Source organism: Protopterus annectens, chromosome 8.part0 (genome assembly GCF_019279795.1).
Source record: "Protopterus annectens isolate FY-2018-M chromosome 8.part0, PAN1.0, whole genome shotgun sequence".
Lineage (NCBI taxonomy): Eukaryota > Metazoa > Chordata > Ceratodontiformes > Protopteridae > Protopterus > Protopterus annectens.
Genome location: NC_056741.1, coordinates 291,406,571 through 291,428,146, shown reverse-complemented (window position 1 = coordinate 291,428,146; position 21,576 = coordinate 291,406,571). Strand labels below are relative to the sequence as shown.

The 21,576-nt window shown below is 42.7% G+C and overlaps 1 protein-coding gene across 4 annotated transcripts in view; it reads right to left on the bottom strand.

Annotated features, from left to right (window-relative positions):
- MEF2D (myocyte enhancer factor 2D) overlaps positions 1–21,576 on the bottom strand; it is a 1,758,957-nt gene that overhangs the window by 586,432 nt on the left and 1,150,949 nt on the right. For all 4 annotated transcript variants that reach the window (XM_044079787.1, XM_044079789.1, XM_044079788.1 and 1 more), the window contains exon 5: positions 20,270–20,473. In XM_044079787.1, the coding sequence (XP_043935722.1) occupies positions 20,270–20,473 (204 nt within the window). The remainder of the gene's footprint in view (positions 1–20,269; positions 20,474–21,576) is intronic.

The following is a 21,576-nucleotide window of genomic DNA, read 5'->3' as shown; positions in this document are numbered from 1 at the left end:
AAGTCTGTATTACAAAAGTTGTAGGTAACTAGAGAAGTTATGGGCAACTTGCATAATAACACATGCATACATCTACAACATAATGGTTAAGATCTCCTCTTAGACACAAGTTACAGGATTTGATTCTGACTTTGGGTTATTGGCTAAGTTGCCATTTAGGGGAGTTAGCCTAGTATTCACCTATGAACCTATAAGCACATTTCTATAATTGTTCTACAGAGTTGTAGTAATTGCATATCTTATTTTGAAAGCAGCCCTGGCATTTCACTATCCTGTTACCATGGAAGCATTAGTCTAGCAAACACTACTGATACACCTTAGATTCTGATGCCTTTTTTTGACCTCTTTTTATAGATCTGTTCCCTTCTACTACAACTGCCGATTACCTATAAATAATAATCTTTCTTAAGATACAGACACTACAACTCCAGGGCTATAAAGACAATAAAAGGCATCCACAGAAACAAAGTAACTTGTTGGACCTCCCAGTGATTTCACTCCTCCTAACCTATCAACCAAAGGCAAACATGTTAGCTGAAGATAATCCACAATATACAGCTGACAACATATGTACTGAGTCTTATTAAATAATGCCAGCTGCTTTAACCAGCAGCAGTAGCAAACACCATCAATGGGTATCTCAACGGGAATAACCACCCATATACATATATACAGATATAGGTATATATAGATATACATAGCTATAGATACAGATTTATAGACAAATGCCGATATGTATAGATAAATATTTGCATACTACCTTACAGTTCAATGTTGTATGTCTAGTTTCAGTCTCATGCAAACAAAACACTTAAGACCACACACGCATGCTAATAACAACCTTCAACTAAAACAATCAGAACTTGCACAAAGGATAGATAACTTTCCCAAAGCATTCCTTTCCTCTGGAAAGAGACTTCGCCATACAAAAAAAAGTAGTTCCCTACCCTTTTTACCTGGAATGGAATGCTATGACACGTGTGTCCGAGTTCTTGCCGAAATCAGATTTGGATTTGACTCCATTCTTCAGTCCCTTCAAACACCATGGAAGTGCATTTTAATTATTTAAACTGTCATTTAACATATTAGACAAGTTTTTTTTTTTTTTTGCATATTGCGAGTTGGGCACAACTTAGTTTAGCAAGTTTGGCAGCCATCTTGCTTGGGGTTATTTTGTGAGACAGGGTAATTTGCTGCTACTCTGGGAGGTCACATTACTGCTGGCATAGTAGAAAGCAGTACTCTGATATGCTGTTTCAGTTTTCTGCTTTTTATTACATACTGAGTTGGTATGTGTGCTGCTGTACACTATGCTGTGCCGCTCTTTGTGATAAAGCACAGGAGATGGTTATTGTTTTTCAGTGGTCACCCTTAGAGTGACTACACAAACACACTGGGTTTTTGGCTACTGACTAATGTACATACTAAGCATTTCAGTGTAGCTGTTTTGCTTAAAGCTGGGCACAGTTGTGTGAGGCTTCTATCAGTTGGTATTCAAGCATCTCATTTTTATGATACTGCTTGTAGGTTGAGTGTATGCTAGGTCACTAACGGTTACACACTGTGCCCCTCAGTATTACTGCATAGCTACCAGTTGAGCAAACTCCTTAATGCTGTACCAGCTGTGTTGTTCTCACAGTATGTGCACAGCCATTCTAAACTGCACTTAGCTGCTCAGAATTAGTTGCGTCCTCACTTAGCTTAGTTCTGTTTCAACACCCTACATCTAACCAGTCCACTATATCTCTTGAGCACTCAGACCAATCTGGATGCAAGACTCCTCTAGAGAAAATGGAAAGTAAGCTTGTTTGCATTCTTCTGTTGTCAGCCTTATGGCTCTTTGTGCTATCAGGCAGTGAATGAACTGCCATATGCCCCAAAATAATTAACTACTTGACACGAATAATTCAATATGCAAGGAGTGCAAACTTCTGTACAATCTGGAAGCATCCCTCTCACCCAAGAAGACAGTCTTGTCAGTATCAAACGTTACCACCCCAATCTCATGTCATCTACTGTAAACTAAACTCACTTATGCTGATGCTGTAAAAAAGTCACTTCCAAAGCCTCCTAGTATTACAAAAATTAGGTTTTGGTGCATATCCACCACCACATCAGCACCTCGCTCACACATGAAAGTGTCAATGAGAAGTAGATAGAAAGCTGTCTAATACCTCAGATTCCATGAGTAAAAGGAGTAATTATTAGTGACTCTGTTAACCACACTCCCTAGAAAGGACAAAGACACAGTTATAGTTACTTGCTTTTCTGGTGCCAGGATCCATATAACCAAAAAGGTTGTAAAGCTCCTTTCAGCGCATAAATATGTCTGATCTGGTGATAATGCATGTGGATGTGAATAATTTGAGCAACATGCAGAGGGATATGCTGCATCTGACCATGCAAGTGTCAAATGCAGGCAACACACTAGTCCTGAATGGGATCCTTCCTTCTCCCAGAATAATAACTATATACAAAGAAAATCTGATTGGTTTCAACAACTGGGTTAGTCGTTGAAGCCATTTTAGGGGGCCCAGTATCTGACATAATGGGGTGAGAAGATTGGCAGACCAACTTACTTCACCTAAGATGGCCTTTCTTTACATAAATAAGGATGTCTCTTGTAGTGAGTGGTGAGCACACATTCTTTCACAGTGCAATTTTGTTAATTATCTTTGAACAGAAATATTTTTGATGTTAATGTTTTGTATGCAACCCAGGTTAAGCCTATAAATGGTCATGCTCTGATCAGTGCTCTACCCCTCTAAACAAAATGTAAATACATCAAATAAATACCTCTAATTCCATGGGTTCTGCATAGTGGCTAAAGCCCTTGCTGCCCCCTTTTTTTTTGGCAGAGTCCATTTAATGGACATCTAAACATAGCAAATATGAAATCAGCCATTCTCAGTCCTAAACTGGACCATATCAAGGTGACTCTTCTCAATGCTAGAAGTCTTGGTAACAAATTTCCTGATTTTCAAGCTCTCCTGCTGGTTAGAAACATGCATCTTTGTGTAATTACTGAAACTTGATAGCAATGTGAAAGCAACACTCCCTCCATACATGGGTTTTACTCTCACCATATATTCAGGCCTGAGGAAAACTATGGTGGTAATTTCATATTAGTCAAAGACCACATCACCTCTTGACAGATTCCCAGAGAACTATAAACTGAAATCACAGAACTTCAACTTAAACTGAACAAGACAAACTATCTACTTATAGCCTGCTACAGAACACCTCCCCATGTCCCCCTGATGACCATGTAAGAGTACTTGAGGAACCACCTATAAGCAAACTGCCTTTAAATTGGGAGATTTTAACAACCACGCCATACACTGGAGCACTTATACTTACAAAGCTGACTATGCCCAGAGATTCTTAGATCTAATAAAACTCTTCAGAACTTATTCTTAAACAAAGTAGAAGATACAGTATTCTTCACCTGTTCTAACTAATATAGCCACTACATGCACCACCCCTCTAATTTCTAAACTACTGATTAATTCTGACCATAATCTTGTAACCTTTTTTGTTCAAAATCTATAAAATTTCTTCATTAGTAATTCTGAATTCATGGATTTCACAGACAAACCCCCTCAAACTCTATGATGAACTATCCAAATTCACTTGCAACATTACCAGACCCAACAATGGCACAGCTGCTATTTATATGAAGGAGCATTATCTCCACATATGTAAGTGCCTCTAGAAGGCATTTGTATTAGAACCAAAAAATGGGAAGCTGCGGACAAAACTGCCCTGGTAGTCCATCAGCTTAAATAAACTCTAACAAGTGGGAAAAAAACTTGAATCATACAGCAGATCTACAATTCCTCATTAAATACTACAAGAATATCAGTAAGGAAATAAAATCTACTGTCAGGGCTAATAATGGAAACTAGTAACTTAAATTAGCTTCTGAATCCAAACATAACAAGTCCTTCTTTATTTACATTAGGACACTAAGAAGCAGTGGCCAGCAGTGTTCTGAATGTACCCATATGGCACCACTCTCTCAAACCCAGCAGGTATAACAAAATAGACTAGCAAGTAAATTCAGTACAAATTTTAACCATAAGAAAAATATCTTACTTCCAGAAATTCCTGAATCCCTCACCCCTCCTAACATCACAAAGGAACAAATACTGAAAGTGGTTGATGCTCTCTAAGACCAAAACTACTACCGCCTTACGGCCTGATAATTTACCTGGCTGGCTAATAAACAGTGACAAACATGCTGCTGCAGAACCATTCCTTGAACTGTTTAACCTGAGCTTAACTACATGACTTGTCCCTAGAGTATGTCGAACTGCAGTGGTCATTTCCTTACATAAGCGTAGTTCTACCACTGTTCAACAAAACTATACACCCATTACCCATTAGCCTGACTAGTCTGACTCACAAATCACATCTAACCTTAAAAATGATGATAAAACTTTATTAGGCTAGACCCACATCAGTTTGCCTTTGCAAAGAGAGAATATGCATACTCGGTTTAGTTAACTTCTTTGAGAAGGTCACGCAAACTGTAGATAGTGGTCATTCTGTTCATACAGTTTATTTTTATCTGGCCAAAGGATTTGATACTATCCCCCATACTGCCATCATAAACAAGTCAAGTGCCTTAAAGTACAGTTTTGTACCTAGCATAAATGTAGATGTTCGAGTGTTCACACTGCTGCAGTCATTACACTTGGGTTATCCTGCCATCAGATGGTTCCCCAGTCAGCCTGAGTTCCAAAGTCTTGGTCCGGCATCGGTTGCTGTCGCTTCCTCCCTGATGTCAGTGCGAGAGGGGTATATAAGATGCAGCCGACGCCATTTTCTTCAGTTTTTCTTGCCCCAGATGTCAGGTGCCCCCAAATGGGTAGGCAATTCAAATTGCTAATAAAACATAAGTAAGACATGCAAACAACAACTTACAGTTACCAGAAAATACTCCCCATAGGCAATAAATGGTAGATGACCTAGGTATGCACCAGCAGTATAGAGGGGAAGGAGGGAGGGTAAACTGGACTGCAGCAGTGTGAACACTCGAACATCTACAATTATGGTAGGTACAAAACTGTACTATGTTCACTGTATTACACTTGGGTAGAATTCCAAAGCTGAGGTAGGGTGGCTGATACTATAATGCATTTGGGGTGGCTATAAGGCCCTGCAGTACTGCAGAGGCGAAGCCAGCTCTGGATTTGGAGTATAGAGGCAGGTGGTAATGCTTGGTGAAAGTATGCACAGAGATCCATGTTGCTGCTTCCAAAATATCCTTGGTAGGTACTCCTCTGATGTAGGCCATTGAAGTAGCTGCTGCCCTGGTGGAGTGAGATCTAATGCTGGTAGGCACAGGTTTTCCATGGTGTGTATAGCAGAAATGTATGCAATGTCCTATCCATTTGGAAATAGTCTGTTTTGAAATGGCTTTTCCCTGTGCTCCTGCAGCATATGCTACTAATAATTGCTCAGATTTTCTGAAAGCTTTGGTTTTGTCCAAGTAGAAGCGTAACTGCCTGTGAATGTCCAAAGAATGCAGTAGTCTCTCCCCTTTATTCTGTGGTTTTGGATAAAAAGTTGGCAAGTGAATAGTTTGGTTCAGAGACTCACTTGAAACCACCTTAGGCATAAAAGTAGGGTTAGTTCTTAAAGACAACCTGTCCTGGTGGAAAATAAGGAATGGTTCCACTGCCATTAGTGCCTGTAATTCTGAAACTCTTCATGCTGATGTTAGTGCCAGGAGCAGAGCAGTTTTCCAAGAGATATATTTTAATTCTGCTGTGCTAGCTGGCTCAAAAGGAGGTAAGGTAAATTTTTCCAAAACAAAGTTGAGGTCCCACGTTGGAGTTGGTGCTCTACGGGGCGGTCTTATGTTTTTTGCCCCTCTGAGGTACTGTTTTAACAAGAGATGAGAGAAAATTGGTGGATCCGTGTTGTAGTGGGCAGAGATGGCAGAGGCGTGTATCTTTATGGATGAAAAGGAAAGGCCTTTGTCCAGCATCTCAGTCAAATATTGTAATATCTGAGGAATGTTTGGCACAAGAGGATCAAGGCTGTGAGCCTGGTTTCAAGCACAGAACCTCTTCCATTTATCCGAATAGGCTTTCCTGTTACTGGGCCTTCTGGCCTCCAGGATGACATCCATAACTGCTTTGGAGAGAGGCAGTGCTTGTTTGGCTAAGGTATCTTCCATGCAGCTAGGTTTAAGGTCTTTAGCTGGCTGTGGAGTATCTGATTGTTGTTCTGAGACAGCAGATGTGGTATTTGAGGTAAAATCCAGGGTGGTCCTTGTGCTAAGTTTTTTTAAGATTGGGTACCAGTGCTGGCGTGGCCAGTCTGGTGCAATCAGGATCATATTTGGCTTCTCTTGCCTGGCTTTTATGAGTACTTTTGGAAGGAGAGGCAAAGGTGGGAAAGCGTATACTTGTAGGTTTTTCCAGCTGAATGAGAGGGCATCCACCTTCCATGCTTATAGATAGTAACTCCTTGTGCAAAATTTCTGTAGCTGGCAATTCATTGGGGATGCAAAAAGATCTATGTCCGGGCTCCACCATTTTTGTGTTATCATTCTGAATATTTGTGGATTCAATTCCCATTCGTGGGGATCCATGATATTTTTGCTTAAGTTGTCTGCCAGTGTGTTTTTCTCTCCTGGCAGGAATTGTGCTTGTAGATGAACTTGATAGTTTATGGCTGTGTTCAACAAGGTCATGGCTTGTCTGCATAGGGGGTAGGAATGGGTTCCCCATTGCTTGTTTATGTACCACATAACTGTGGTGTTGTCTGTCTTTAGTAGTAGGTGTCCTGGTTGTAGCAGGTCCTTGAAAGCTATAAGGGCATTTTGTACAGCTAGCATCTCTTTTTGGTTGATGTGAAGATGCCTTTGTTCTATGGGCCACTTGCCCTGAATACATTTTCCTGCCATGTGTGCTCCCCAGGCGTAATCCGATGCATCTGTTGTTAGTGTTTGCCTGGCCGTGGGTTGAGTAAAAGGCTGACCCTTGTTGAGGTAACAAGCCTGAGCCCACCATCGAAACTCCTTCTGAAGGCAAGGTATTAGTGGTATAACGGTTTCCAAACTTTGACAGTGTTGAGACCATACACTCTTTTGGTACCATTGTAGTTTCCTCATATGCAGTCTGGCATATGGAATTAGTAATATGCAAGATGCCATGTAGCCTAAGGCCTGCAGAATTTTTCTTGCAGGGAGTTGGGTCTTTGTTGCCATCAATTGAAAGAATTGAGTCAGTTGTCCTTGCTTGTCTGGCATGAGATAAGCCATCTGGGCCGTTGTGTTCAAGCTGGCACTCAGGAATATTATCTTTTGTGAGGGCACTAGTTTTGATTTATTTTCATTTACTGTGTACCCCAGGCAACTTAACTTTTTTACAAACACCAGATGCTTTAGGAGAATGTCTTTGCTCTCTGCTTGAATCAGGCAGTCATCCAGGTACGGGTAAATTTGAATTCCTTTCTGTCTGCAAAATGCAATTACTGGTGCCAGGCACTTTGTGAAGACCCTGGGCGCAGTAGATAAGCCAAAGGGCAGTACAGAGAATTGATAGTGCATTGGACCAGCTATGAATCTGAGGTATCTTCTGCAGTTTTGTCTGATAGGGACATGCAGGTATGCCTTCTTGAGGTCCAAGGTCACAAGTCAAGCTTGCTTTCCCAGCATGGGAAGAAGCTGCTGTAATGTCAACATTTTGAATTTCGGAACATCCAGGTAAGTGTTTAGAGAAGAAAGATCCAAAATGGGCCTCCAGGCTTTGTCTTTTCTTGGTACCAGAAAGAGTCTTGAGTAAAATCCTTGTCCTTGTTCCTGTGGAGGTACCTTTTGAATAGCTCCCATGTTCAGGAGTGTTGTAATTTGTTTATGAGCCTCTGCCCACTGATTTGGTGGCAGATTTGGCATTCCTTTTAACCTTGGCAGAGTGTGAAAGTGGAACCTGTAACCTTGAGATATGATATTGAGAACCCATTTGTCTTTGGTGATCATATGCCAATTGTGATAGAAAAGAGCCAGTTTTCCTCCCAAGGGGGCTGCCAAGAGAGAGATGTTTGGCAGCTGCAGTGGGAAGTCATTGGGACTGTTTTCTGTAAGGTTGTTGTCTGTCTTCCCCTTCTTTCTGGCCTGATGCACCCCATTGTCGAGGTCTGTAAGGACCTTGCGGCTGTCCTCTACCTCTTGGACGTCTGTATCTGCCCCTTTGAAGTCTGTCCGTAACTGGAAAGGACCAATTCTTAGTTGGCCAGTTTCTGCTAAATCGAGGAGGCTGTACCTGTAAGAAATCCTTCACTGTTTACATAGATTTTGCCTTATCCTCCATTTTCTTTAATATCTCTTCTGCCTTAACTCCAAATAAGATGACATGCTGGAAAGGTGCATCCAGTAGTTTAGCTTTAACATGATCTGGTAACGTATGCTCTTTTAACCATGCATGTCTTCGAATGACAGAGCCTGTAACTGCTGCTCTACAGGATGCCTCTAAAGAATCAAAACCACATTGCAAAGTATGTTTTCCCACTTGTTCAGCAGCATGCAATAAATCCTGCATTTCCTTAAAATTAGGAGGATCTGTATCTGAAAGCATTTTTTGTTTCAACTGAGACATCAAAAATTGCTGACATTTTACATGTGAAATTGGCAATTTAAAGCTCTCATTGCTAAAGTTGCAGACATATATACTTTCTTTCCCCATCTGTCTAATGCTCTGGAGTCTCTGTCAGAGGGAACTGGGTTCTTTGCTGATGAGGCCTTAACCCCTTTGGGTCCCTGAGAAATAGTTTCTCGGTCTGCCACTGGGCTTTTATACAGAAATTTGTGTGAGTCAGGGACTCTAATACCTGTCTGGTTTGACTGGAGCTGGAGGTAAGGAGTCAGGATTTAAGCTGGATTCAGTATACACATCATCCACAATATCTAACACTGGCGGAATAGCAAGGGGTCTGTGTTGAGGTAATAGTAGGAATTCCCTGAGCCTTTTCTTGGATTCTGAGTAATCCTGGCCTTCCCAATGGAAATGCTCCCTCATGGTGTGTAAAGTTTCCCCAAAAGAGTAATCCTCTGGTGGAGAGACTGATGGAATTCATTCCTCAGCATCAGAATCCTCATAAGGGGGTAAAGAATAACCTAGGTCTGAGGATGAGTCTGAGGAAATGGACACCTGGTCGGATGAGTCATAGTCTGCATCCTGTCTAGGCCTTTTATCAGGTGGGGGATGGGACCCCCTGATCAGAGTGATTAGGTCTTCGGCCATTTTGAGCATTTGTTTCTTAGGCATGGAGGCCTGTCCTGGAGACTGTATTTGTTTCTTTGTTTTTAAAGGTGGCTTAGTCTTAGAAGAGGGTTTTATGCTTAGCTGAGTAGGTCTGAAGACACCCTCTGAAACAGCGGGTTGCTCATGTACTCCGGATCCCTCAGCAGGGTCAGTTTTGGTAGTCTGTAAAACTTGTGTGTCCAATGGCCCAGCCATCTCCACTAGGGAGTCGGTGGCAGCCTGTGGTTCTGCAGAAGCGGTCGTCAGGGGCTGCGAGGGCACCTCGCTGAAAACCGGAGAACCGGCGACTGGCCTAGGAGAGGCTTCGTCGTCAGGTTTGGGCCTCGGATGCCTGTCTTTGTCTTTGCACTTTTTATGAATTGTGGACGTCGGAAGTTCCGATGGCATGGTATAATTAAATTTTCTGCCAAAATAATGTCGGGCGAAATCAAACCAATGTTTAATAGTGCACTTGTTAAACCTAGCACAAAACCGACAACCAGTGATGTTGTGGTCTGGGCCTAGGCATGGGATACAATAAGAATGGAAATCCTTATGAGGTATTTGCTTCCCACAAGAAATACAGTTATTAACTTTTACTGACATCGGTCTGAGACAAGAAAAAGTTTCCCCAACGGGGTACTTAGCTTTTGGTCCTGGATTCGGAATGAAAATCTCAGGAGTCGGCTGACCGGCACTTGCGAACTGCTTTTGCTTCAGGCACCACGCAGCAAGAAAGACTGGAGAAAATGGCGTCGGCTGCATCTTATATACCCCTGTCGCACTGACGTCAGGGATGAAGCGACAGCAACTGATGCTGGACCAAGACTTTGGAACTCAGGCCGACTGGGGAACCGCCTGATGGCAGGATAACCCAAGTGTAATGACTGCAGCAGTGTAACACGATGAACATCAGTAAATCCATACATGGTAAGTGGATAGCCAACAGGCTGAATGGTAGAATCCACACAGTTAAGGTGACCAGTGTTTCTTCAGAAAGTAAGAAGGTAACCAGTGATGTGCTCAGACCAAAGTACTTGGAGCCATCCTCTTTGGCACCAACTTCTCCAGTTTCTAGATTGGGAGTCAGGCACATTCGTTTACTAAGATTGCAGATGCCTACAAACTTTGGGTGTAACTGTCAAATCTCCCTCTGATACCCATTCATTACATCAGAAATTAACCATCATAATTAAGTGGTGTACAGAAAAAGGGCTAAAATTAAATGAAAAAAAAAAACATGCACATTTCGGAAAAATCTTTCTCCCACCATAACAGTGCAGCTAATACCCCAATCCAAAATTATAACACAGCCAAGGATCTTGGAAATGGGGTTGATAATACCCTCTCCTTTAACCACCATGTGACCAGTAGTTAGAAAATTCTTCAGTTTAATACAATTAACACTTACAGGCATATAATCTAGGTAAAAAGATCTCTCTTTATGCAGCCCTAACTAGACCAACGATTGAGTGCACCCTCCACAGATGTACCTTTTGAGATATATTAAAGCAGCGAGAAAGACTCTAGAGGTTCCTGGCCAAGACTGTTGGCTTAAAGTCCCTGCGCTTCCAACGAATACTTGAACAGCTAGTAGTCCTTAATTCTATTTCTTACAAGTTCTTGCATGGTGATCTACACCAAGCATTCCATGCTATTAGGGACTCATTCATTCTTCATGTACTGTATCTTCAAAGGTCTAATTACTGCATGAATGCCTGAGCTAGGGACTTAAACCTCCATCTGCACATAAACAAACCCCACTGGAGACACCAATTTACTACCCAGTGTCTATCCCATCTCTGGAACATGTTTCCCTTGCAAGTTAAACAAAATGACACCTTAGCAGGCTTCAAAGTACACCTGGATGATTGTATGGCTACCGACAAATTTACTAAAGGACTGATCTGCTTTGACGTTCTTGGCAAAGGGGTACAGCACAAAAGTGGGTACTGCCAAGGTATAAACGGTCTTGGCATTAAATTGCCTTGCTTTCCTATGTTATGATGATCATGTGAGCCCTCTTCAAAGATTATCTAGACAAATGGATGAGAAATTGCAAATAAACTCTTGATATGGCCCCCATAAACCCTTACGGAAGGGGGTGTCATGAAAAGGGAGATTGATCTGGCTAGGCTTTAAATGATCCACCAACTGCCTAGTAATAACCTATTAACTATCGGTGAAAAATGGATGAATATCGACTTGAACAGAGATTGCTTACTGCTTTGCAGCACACAATACTTGCCTGCTTATGAGGAAGAAATAAATTTAAAAGAAGGAAACTGCACAGAAACACAGAGGACAATTGAAGAGAAGAGTTTATTCCACTTGGTATGAATCTGTAGTCAAATCTCAGAGAACAAACCCAAGCTCAGAGGGTAAAGCATCATGCAAAATTTTAAAGACTGATAGCAGCACAATGTACAGAAACATATTCACAGAAAGATGGAGGAGGACCACAGGTCCTTGTTTACGCAACTTTGTCAGCCTTATGTTGCATTCACTCCCTTTCCTTTTCTCATTGATTTCTTTCAGCTGTTCTGGACATGTTTAACCCCCCCCCCAATGCAATGCATTCCACAGCATTGCATTAAGTAAATGCTTCCTGACATTGATCTTACTCTTCTATTCTGCAGTTGCCATCCTTTACCCCTTCAATCCTTCCTCTTCAAGCCACTTTCTGATGTGATGCATCCATCAGAGAATAAAACTGTTGTGCTCCTCACCACATCTTACATTACACTGAAAATTCAATACACAGAAAAGAGAGTACAGTTGTGTACACTTACCATAAATGTAGATGTTCAAGTCTACTCACTGTTGCAGTCATCTCCTGTGGGTTATCCCTGCTGTAGTAGCCCTCGGCCCGCTCGAATACCAGAGTCAATGTTTTTGTGCGCCAGCTGCTGTCATCTGTAGTCTGATGTCAGGTCGTCAGTACTATAATGCAAGGCAACCAACGTCATTACATCAGTTTTTCTTGCCCTAACCCATCAGAAGCACAAGAGAAAATAGAGAAGTGGTCCTGGTGGCTAAGAGCCACCTTGGGAAGCTTGTGTACCCCTAGGAGAAGATGTTAAATGGGGGATGTAGGGAGGAAAACCAAGACTGCAACAGTGAATACACTTGAACATCTGCATTTATGGTAAGTGTACACAACTGTACTATGTTCTTTGTGTTTCACTGTTGCAGTCATCATCTGTGGGAGGATTCCCAAAGCTGAGGTAAAGGGTGGAAGAATAAGTAGACTCCCAGGTATGGTCAGCAGGTCCTGCAGAACCGCAGAGGCAAACCCTACCCTAGACTTAGAAAAGAGAGGAAGGTGGTAATGCTTTGTAAAGGTATGGACAGAGGTCCAGCTGGCTGCTTCCAAGATGTCCCTGGTAGGTACTCCTCTGAGGAAGGCAGTGGAAGTGGAGGTTGCCCTAGTGGAGTGGGTATGGACAGACTTAGGGATGGGTTTCCCATGTAGTCAGTAGCAAAAATGGATACAGTGTGAAATCCATTTGGAAATAGTTTGTTTGGAGATAGGCGTCCCTTCTGCCCCTGGGGCAAAGCTTACAAGAAGCTGGTCAGCTTTTCTGAATGGCTTAATATGGTCCAGATAGTATCTGAGTTGTCTGTGCACATCTAGTGAGTGTAGAAATCTTTCCCCCTTGTTTTGAGGGTTGGCAAAGAAGGTGGGAAGGTATATGGCCTGGTTAAGGGTCACATCAGATACCAACTTGGGCATAAAGGAGGGATCAGTCCTCAGGGAGACTCCGTCTGCATGGAAAATTATGAAGGGCTTAACAGCCATGAGAGCTTGAAGCTCTGAGACCCTTCTGGCTGAGCTAATAGCTAGTAGGAAGGCAGTCTTCCAGGAGAGGTATTTCAATTCTGTTGAAGCGGCAGGTTCGAAAGGAGGTAAGGTTAGTTTCTCTAACACATAATTCAGGTCCCAGGGTGAAGTAGGAGGTCTTCTGGGAGGCCTGATATTAGAAGCCCCTCTGAGGAACTGCTTAATCAAAGGATGAGAGAAGAGGGGTGGGGTCTGAATCATAATGGGCAGAGATGGCAGAGGCATGGATTTTAATAGAGGAGAAGGAGAGGCCACTATTGAGCAACTCTGCTAAGTAATCCAGGTTGAGAGGGATGGAGGGTTGGGAGGTACTGCCCCTTTTAATTGTTTCCAGGAGCAGACTCTTTTTCATTATCCTGCATAAGATTTTCTTGTGCTGGGCTTTCTGGCCTCTGTGATGATGTCCAGGACCTGTTTGCTTAACAGGGACTTCTTGTTAATTTTTAGTGTATAAGCCATGCTGAAAGTTTGAGAGTCTGTAGGTCTGGGTGCAGTACCTTCCCCCTCTCCTGCATCAAGAGGTTTGACCTTAGGGGAAGCAGCTTCGGGGGCTGTAAGGTCAGACTGCGCAGTAAGGGGTACCAATGCTGTCCGGGCCAATCTGGAGCAATGAGGATGGCCTTTGATCTCTTCTCTATTATTTTGATCAGAACATTTGGAATAAGTGGCAGAGGAGGGCATGTGTACAAAAAGAGGGAGCTCCAGGAGAAGGTCAAGGCATTCACCTTCCATAGTAGGAGGTGATACTCCCTAGTACAAAACTTGAGCAGCTGGTGGTTGAGGTGAGATGCAAAGAGGTCCACCTCTGGGGTCCCCACTCCTGCATGATTTGCAGAAAGATTTCTCTGTGGAGCTGCCGTTCATGGAGTTCCAGTAAGTTTCTGCTTAGGTGGTCTGCCAGTGTGTTGTTGATCCCTGGTAAGTATTGGACAATTAGGTATAGCCCCATGGAGGTGGCTGTAAGCCAGAAACTCATGGCTAACCTGCATAGGGGGAAAGATCGGGTGCCCCCCTGCTTGTTGATGTACCAAATTATTGTGGTGTTGTCTGTTTTTATAAGGAGGACCCTGGCCTGAGATGGGGTTGGAAGGAAGTCAGAGTGTTTTGCACTGCCATCATTTCTTTCTGGTTGACGTGCAAGTGAAGTTGCTGAGCATTCCAAAGGCCTTGGGTTCACCTGCCTACTAGGTGAGTGCCTCAAGCTATGTCTGAGGCATCAGTTGTGATGGTCTGCCCGGAAGGGTGGAAGATGAAGGAAAGACCCTTGTTCATGGCACAGGCCTCTTCCCGCCAGAGAAATTCATCCCTTATGCAAGGGATCAGAGGGAGAGTGGTCTCTAGAGACTGAGAGTGCTGACACCAAAGGTTCTTAAAGTATCACTGACATTTCCTCATGTGAAGCCTAATGAGAGGGATGAAAAGGATGCAAGATGCCATGTATCCCATGGCTTGCCTGAACTTCCTTGCAGTGAGGTGACAGCGGGGTGAAATACAGAGGAAGGAAGCTCTGCTTTTCTGGGGATAGGAAGGCCATTAGAGTTGCTGTGTCCAGCACAGCTCCCAGGAAAACAAATTTCCTGATGGGGTTTTGCTTTGATTTTTTTCTTGTTGATGGTGAACCCTAGGGAAGTTAGGAGTTTCTTGACAAAGAGAAGGTCCTGGAGCAACTTTCCTTTGCTGTTCACCTGAATTAATGCTCTGGGAGCAGTAGATAAGCAAAGGGCAGTGCAGAGAACTGAAAGTGCTGATTGTCTGCTCTGAAGCACAGGAATTTTCTGCATGACTCCCTGATGGGGATGTGGAGGTAGGCATCTTTTAGGTCTAGTGTCAGTAGCCAGGCATTTTGTGTGAGCATAGTCAGGAGCTGCTGCAAGGTTAGCATTTTGAATCTGGGGACCACCAAGGGGGTGTTCAGTTTGGATAGATCCAGGATGGGTGCCAAGTGTCCTCTTTTCTGAGAACAAGGAAAAGTCTGGAGTAAAAACCTTTTCCTGCTTGATCTGGAGGGACAGGTTCTACTGCCCCCTAGGATATTAATGTTTTTACCTGTTTTAATACCTCTGTCCACTGGTTTGGCAGGATGTCTGGGTACCCTCTTGGAATAGGGAGTTCACTGAAGGAGAATCTGTATCCCTGAGAAATAATTTTTAATTCCTATTGGCCCTTGCTTATAGAGACCCAATTGTCCTTTAAGAGGGTGAGCCTTCCTCCTACTTTCAGATGAGTGAAAGGAGGGTGTGGGGGGGGAGGTCATTGTGAGTGCTTGCCACAGAAGCTTGGCTTAGAACTCCCTGCCTTAGAGGCGGAAGTGGTCCATTGTTTGCTTCTTTGCTGGCCCTGGGATAAGGGCCTGGATGTCCTGTACCTGCGGGGCTTACCTTGGCCCTGTCTGCAGGGAAGGCCTAGTGCTTAGAGGGGAAGTTCCTGCTGAATCTGGGCGGTTGAACTTGAAAGAAATTTTTTACTGTTTGCATAGATTTTGCTTTGTCTTCCATCTTTTTAAGCAGCTCTTCTGATTTTTCCCCAAAAAGGCTTTCCTTATCTAGGGGTGCATCAATAAGTTTAGACTTGCCATGATCAGGGAGAGGTTGTTCCTTCAGCCATGCATGTCTTCTAATAACAGATCCTGTCACTGATGCCCTGCTAGAGGCTTCTAAGGTGTCATATCCACATTGTAATGAGTGTAGTAATTCTGCCAGTTCTTTTGAGGTGGCACCGTCAGGAAAGGTTGCAATTTTCTGTTTTAATTGTTCCAATGTGTGTTGTTGATATTTTAACATAGGGAACTGGCAGTTGAGTGCTCTGATACTTAAGGTTGCAGAGGTGTATACTTTCTTACCCCATCTGTCCAGAGTTCTGAAGTCTTTGTCAGAAGGAAGAGGATTCTTGGCAGAACTAGTCTTAGCTCCTTTGGGTCCCTGAGTAATGACCTCAGGGTTTGCAGCAGGGTTCCTGTACAGGTATTTGTGAGAATACGGTACTCTGTAGTACCTGTCAGGTTTAGCTGGAACAGGAGGCAGGGCATCAGGGGCTAAGCTGGATTCATGGAAAACATTATCCACCACTTCCAGAATAGGTGGGATGAACAAGGGTCTGTGCTGGGGCAGGTCCAGAAACTCGCTAAGTCATTTCTTTGTAATGCATACATCATATAAACTGCTTGATTGCTGATTAACAACAGAGAGAAAAAACCCTGACCAAAACTTGATCACTCGTACAGAAAACTTCCTAACTAACTTCTCTGGTCAACAACTCCTGGAAGTCTGCATAGGCCTTTCAACACACTAACTGAATCCAGCAAGTCAGTAATTTAAAAAGCTGCATTCTGATAAACCAAAACTCTGAATAAGAGAATACTGTTCAACTAGCATCTAAAAATGTAGCATATAAAGCTTCCCACGTTATTGGCGGGTCCTTGGCACAGGGCGCATCCATATAACCTTCGAAAACCTACCAGTCCAAAGGAAAAAAAAATAAAATAGGGATCCTCAAAAGTGTAGTATCTAGGAAAATGAGCGAAATGTTCATTTTCAAACTTCTTGAACTCAACCAAGTCACTGAAGTGTTAAAACCAAGTTTCAAAACGAGTTTCTCCAATGAAAGGACTCCTTCTCGTGGTGTGTCCTGAGGTTTTTCTACGATATCATTTCTTTGATTCCCATTGAAAATGTTCTCTGAGGGAGTGAAGGGTTTCCCTGAAGGAGAGGTCCTCTGGAGGGGAGGCAGAGGGGACGGATTCCTCTACATCTGAATCCTCATAAACAGTTAAGGGTTGTTGTTTCTCTTCAAAAGCAGAATAATCAGATTCCTCAGACTCTTGGTCTGTCATAATTTCTGGAGAAGGGTGCCTTTTCCTTTTAGGAATGGAGGCCGGAGTACCTCCGATAAGGGAGATGAGATCCTCTGCCAATTTGAGCTTGGGGTGGGGGAGCAGTAGCAAGATGGTGGCTATACTGGCCTGGCTTCTAGGCCTAAGAGAATCCATCAGTCTTTGAGAAACAGTAGTTGGAAGAGAGGACATTGTTTTTTGTCTAGAATCGGTGGAGCAAACGGCCTCCTCAGAAGCCAGTGCCTGCGTCGTGGCTCCAGACCCAACCATGGCACAGACAGCCAAAGGCTCGGAAGACGAAGTGGATTTCTGCGGCATACCAGACTCCAAAAGGGTCTCAGCAGAGGCCTGCGTAGAAAGCGAGTCAGGCATCAGGGGCTGCGAAAGCACCTCACTGAATTCCATCTGTCTTTGAGAAACAGTAGTTGGAAGAGAAGACGTAATTTTTTGTCTAGAATCGGTAGTGCGAACGGCCTCCTCGGAAGCCAGTGCCTGCGTTGTGGCTCCAGACACAACCCAAGGCAGAGACAGCCAAAGGCTCGGAAGAGAAGTGGATTTCTGTGGCATACCAGACTCCGAAAGGGTCTCGGCAGAGGCCTGCGTAGAAAGTGAGTTGGGCATCAGGGGCTGCAAAAGCACCTCACTGAATTCCGGAGAACTGACGACTTGCTTAGCGGTAGCGTCGTCGGAAGGCTTAGCGTTGTGTGCCCTGTCTCGTATCTTTAAGTTTTTTGGAATGTCGACAGATTGTTGGCTGATGGACGCCATATCAGAATTCGAAGACAGAATATGAAAATAATTGTCTACAAATAGAGCTCTATGGCGAATGGTTCTCGCATTAAAGAGGGCACAGAACCGGCAACAAGGGAAGTCCTGGTCTGGGCCTAAACAAGTGATGCAGTAAGAATGAAAGTCTCAGTGTGGGATCTGCTTTCCACAGGTGACACAATTGTTAACTTTTTCGGACATCCGTTAGAGCAAGAAAAAAGGGTCCCCAATGGGGTACTTAGCTTTAGACGTTTTCTGCTGAAATTCGACTACTGGTAGCGACTGACCGGCACTCGTGACCAACCAGCACTCGTGTGAACTGCTTCTGCTACAGGCTCCATGGCAAGAAAACTGATGTAATGACGTCGGCTGCCTTGCTTTACAGTACTGATGACCTGACGTCAGATGACAGACGACAGCAGTCGGCACACAATAACATTGACTCTGGTATTCGGGCTGCCGGAGGGCTACCACAGCAGGGATAACCCACAGGTGATGACTACAACAGTGAAACACGAAGAACATCTACAGTTGCCTGCCATTTTGTGTAGTAATCCACTCTACTGGTATAAAAATGAGCTTGGACAATTTCTGATGTCCACTGATGAAGAACCTATGTCAATGCATACCTATCCACCTAAAATGCCAGAAAAATAGGCACCACAATGAATAAATATATGATATACGTTCCAAGTGCACTAATCTTAACACAGGTAATGACACATGGGTGCTATTCTCAGCAACTGTAAAAATTAAGACATACCATCTCAGTTTGCAGAGGTATGGCTGAGGAATCTTTTACTGACAATCTGTCTGGCAGTTGAATGCGGCTGCAACACCAAAGAATCGGGCAGCTGAACTTCTATTATCCTACCTTAGAAAATATTGTTTAATAAAGATGTGCGAAGAGGACTGCCACCAATTTGGAGGGGGGGGGGGTTAAGGATGCAGTAACTCATTTTTCCTATCTTTTCTCCTGTGAAATGTGTGGTCATTTTGTGCACTCACAGTGAAGTATTCTTACATGTTGCTGGGATTAATTTTGGCATTCATATTTTGTAATGCATTCTAGGGTGAAGTGTATTGTTATCTAATGTACTGTCTTGCTAAGTATTCTTTGTCTATATATATGTAGGGGTTAAGGGGGGTCAGTAGCCACTTTACCAATACATCTTCCAGTCAAAATTTACAAATTGTACATATTTAAAATGAATGATTGTACTACATGCACTTTGTAAGGCATTCCTTACTACAACTGCTGCTCTTTAGGTGTGTGGCAACAACTTTAGATTAGTTTGTGCAAATGTCATGCGCAGGGCTCGGTTTGTATCTATACATTCTGAAAAATCCTAATATTAACTATCTTCCTTTTCTCCCTTGCTACAATGCAAACAAAATGCAAGAAGAAATGAGCTAACACTAATTTTAAAGACAAGTGCAAAACTATAAAAAGCACACCATGATTTTGAACCACAACAGCTGTGTACGCTGCCACAAATAAAAATCAAAGACAAGCAACCAGGCTTATAATGGCCACAACTGTTTTAACAATAATGACAGAACTGAGAGCTTTTATCTAATGAAGGCTCAAGATTTTTACAAATGCAAACATGTTTTAGCTTACTCCTATATACATTATGAAATAATCTAATCACAAGTCTATTAAGAACATTTAAAACAGTCTTTACTTATAAAACTGTAATTAAAGCCAACCTGGAGACAACTGCCTCATGTTATATACCACTGCTCAGTTCATACACATATAACTACTGAATCATGTTTGTTTATAAACTGTCGCATCTCTTTAATGTAATACGTTCTCGTATATGTGGTTCATTTGGAAACTGTGTGTTTGTGTGTGAGTGAGTGCCTGCACGTGCAAAAGAGTGTATGTAATGGTACAAGTATGGGTCAGTGTGCATGGAATTATGCAAAAGGCTGCATGCAATACAGTATTATGTAAAAATACTGGGTCTATGCACAATGCATTAATCACTGTTTCAGATGGTTTAAGACACCTGCTTGTTCTTCTACAAAAGAGTGCATATCAAGAAACAAGGTAACAGAAGCCTGATACTGATAAAATACTTAGCATAAAATGATGCGACATCAAAAGCAAAAAAAGTAAAGAAACATTTTAACTAGCTGCTTTACCATGAAACAATACCAGAAACAATTACAGTCAGTAGTAACATGATGGTTAACGTCCATCAGGCACAAAGGTGAGGACACCTGCAAATATTATTAACCATATTTCATTTAGCAGTGTACCTATGTCAATGTTTTGTAACTGCACACGAGTACATGTATTTTACAAGAGGCTATTCTACATTCCCAGTCACCAGTGGATGCATGAGTTTGTGAATGGAGTGTTGCAGCTATGCTTCAGAATATATATATATATATATATATATATATATATATATATATATACACATTGCCCAGTAAGCACAAGTGCAGTAAACATATGTACACATGTAACTATGAAGGACTGTATAGTTTAAATGCAAAAAAGGAAATATGCTAGGGCATCACATTTAAAGAAGTTACAAGGAAACTGTTATGGCTCACCTCAATGATATCAGCATTGGTCCGACTTTCATGTGGCTCATTGTACTCTGTGTATTTCAGTAACACCTTATCCATGTCAGTGCTGGCATACTGAAACAACTTGTTTGAGTGGTTGAAGATGATCAGTGCTATCTCACAGTCACACAGAACACTGAGTTCGTAGGCCTTTTTCATCAGACCGAACTTCCGTTTTGTGAATGTCACCTGTATGTCAGAAAAAAAAGACAAACAGTTAAGCATTGCCAATGTTTGTTTGCTGGGGAAAATGACTGCTAAATGAATATATATTTCAGTTGTACTTTTTTTTTTTTTTTTTGACTAAGCGACCACACACACACACACACACACACACACACACACACTGCCTACTGACCATTAAGATGCTTTCCATAAGCATAGCCCATTCAGTCCTCCCCTTGGGTATTTCTCACTGAAGGTGAGAGGTGGTGATGGGCCATCATACATTCAGGCACAATAGCGGTTTCTGCTCTCACCGTTGTACTGACAATTAAATGGATCTAATCCATTCAACAAAGGCAAAATAAATGAATATAGGTACATCTGTTAATACCCTAACCTCACTCATTGGTGACTGACATGAGCAACCACATCATCCCAGGGGCATCCTGTGCTCCTCCTTAATGTGTGGGCTCCCATAAACATTCCTGTAAGGGTCGCATTACTGGTTTAGGACTCCAAAACTCACCTCACTTAGTTCTATTACCCCTGACATTCTGCAAGCCTCCATTTCCCTCAAAGGACCTAGGTGATTGGAACTACCATCTTCTTCCTCCCAAGATAGGCAAGCTGGCATAAGTTTCTCTTTCCTTTTCTCCACTACCAGTTTTCCTAGCATATGTTCCACTAATCAAACTTGGGTTGCCAGGATCATAATTCTTATGTGCCACAAACTTAGACACTCTGGCATTAATTTTAAATAACAACTCCACTCTAAGACACTGCACTGCATGCAAACTTTTAAAGTGTATTTCACCAGGTTAGTCCCACTAAGCTAGTGGTCAGCTTTCAGGTGAAACCTGAAGTGGTATTCATACTGACCTAGGAAAATTTGGCCAGAGAACTCAGGAACTTCCCCTACTCTTTCCTTGTGAAGGGGACTATTTTTTGCATTCATGTTTCTGGCTTCAGTTCCAGGCATGAAGGCTAGGAGATGCTGTGTGAGGAATGGAGAGAGAAGAAAGTAGTTCTGTTGGTGATAGCACTGTTGTGTCAGTTGGGCAGAAAACTGCTGAAAAGCAAGTGGATAGTGTAGTCAGTGTTTAGATGACTTTAAACCGGACTTTGAA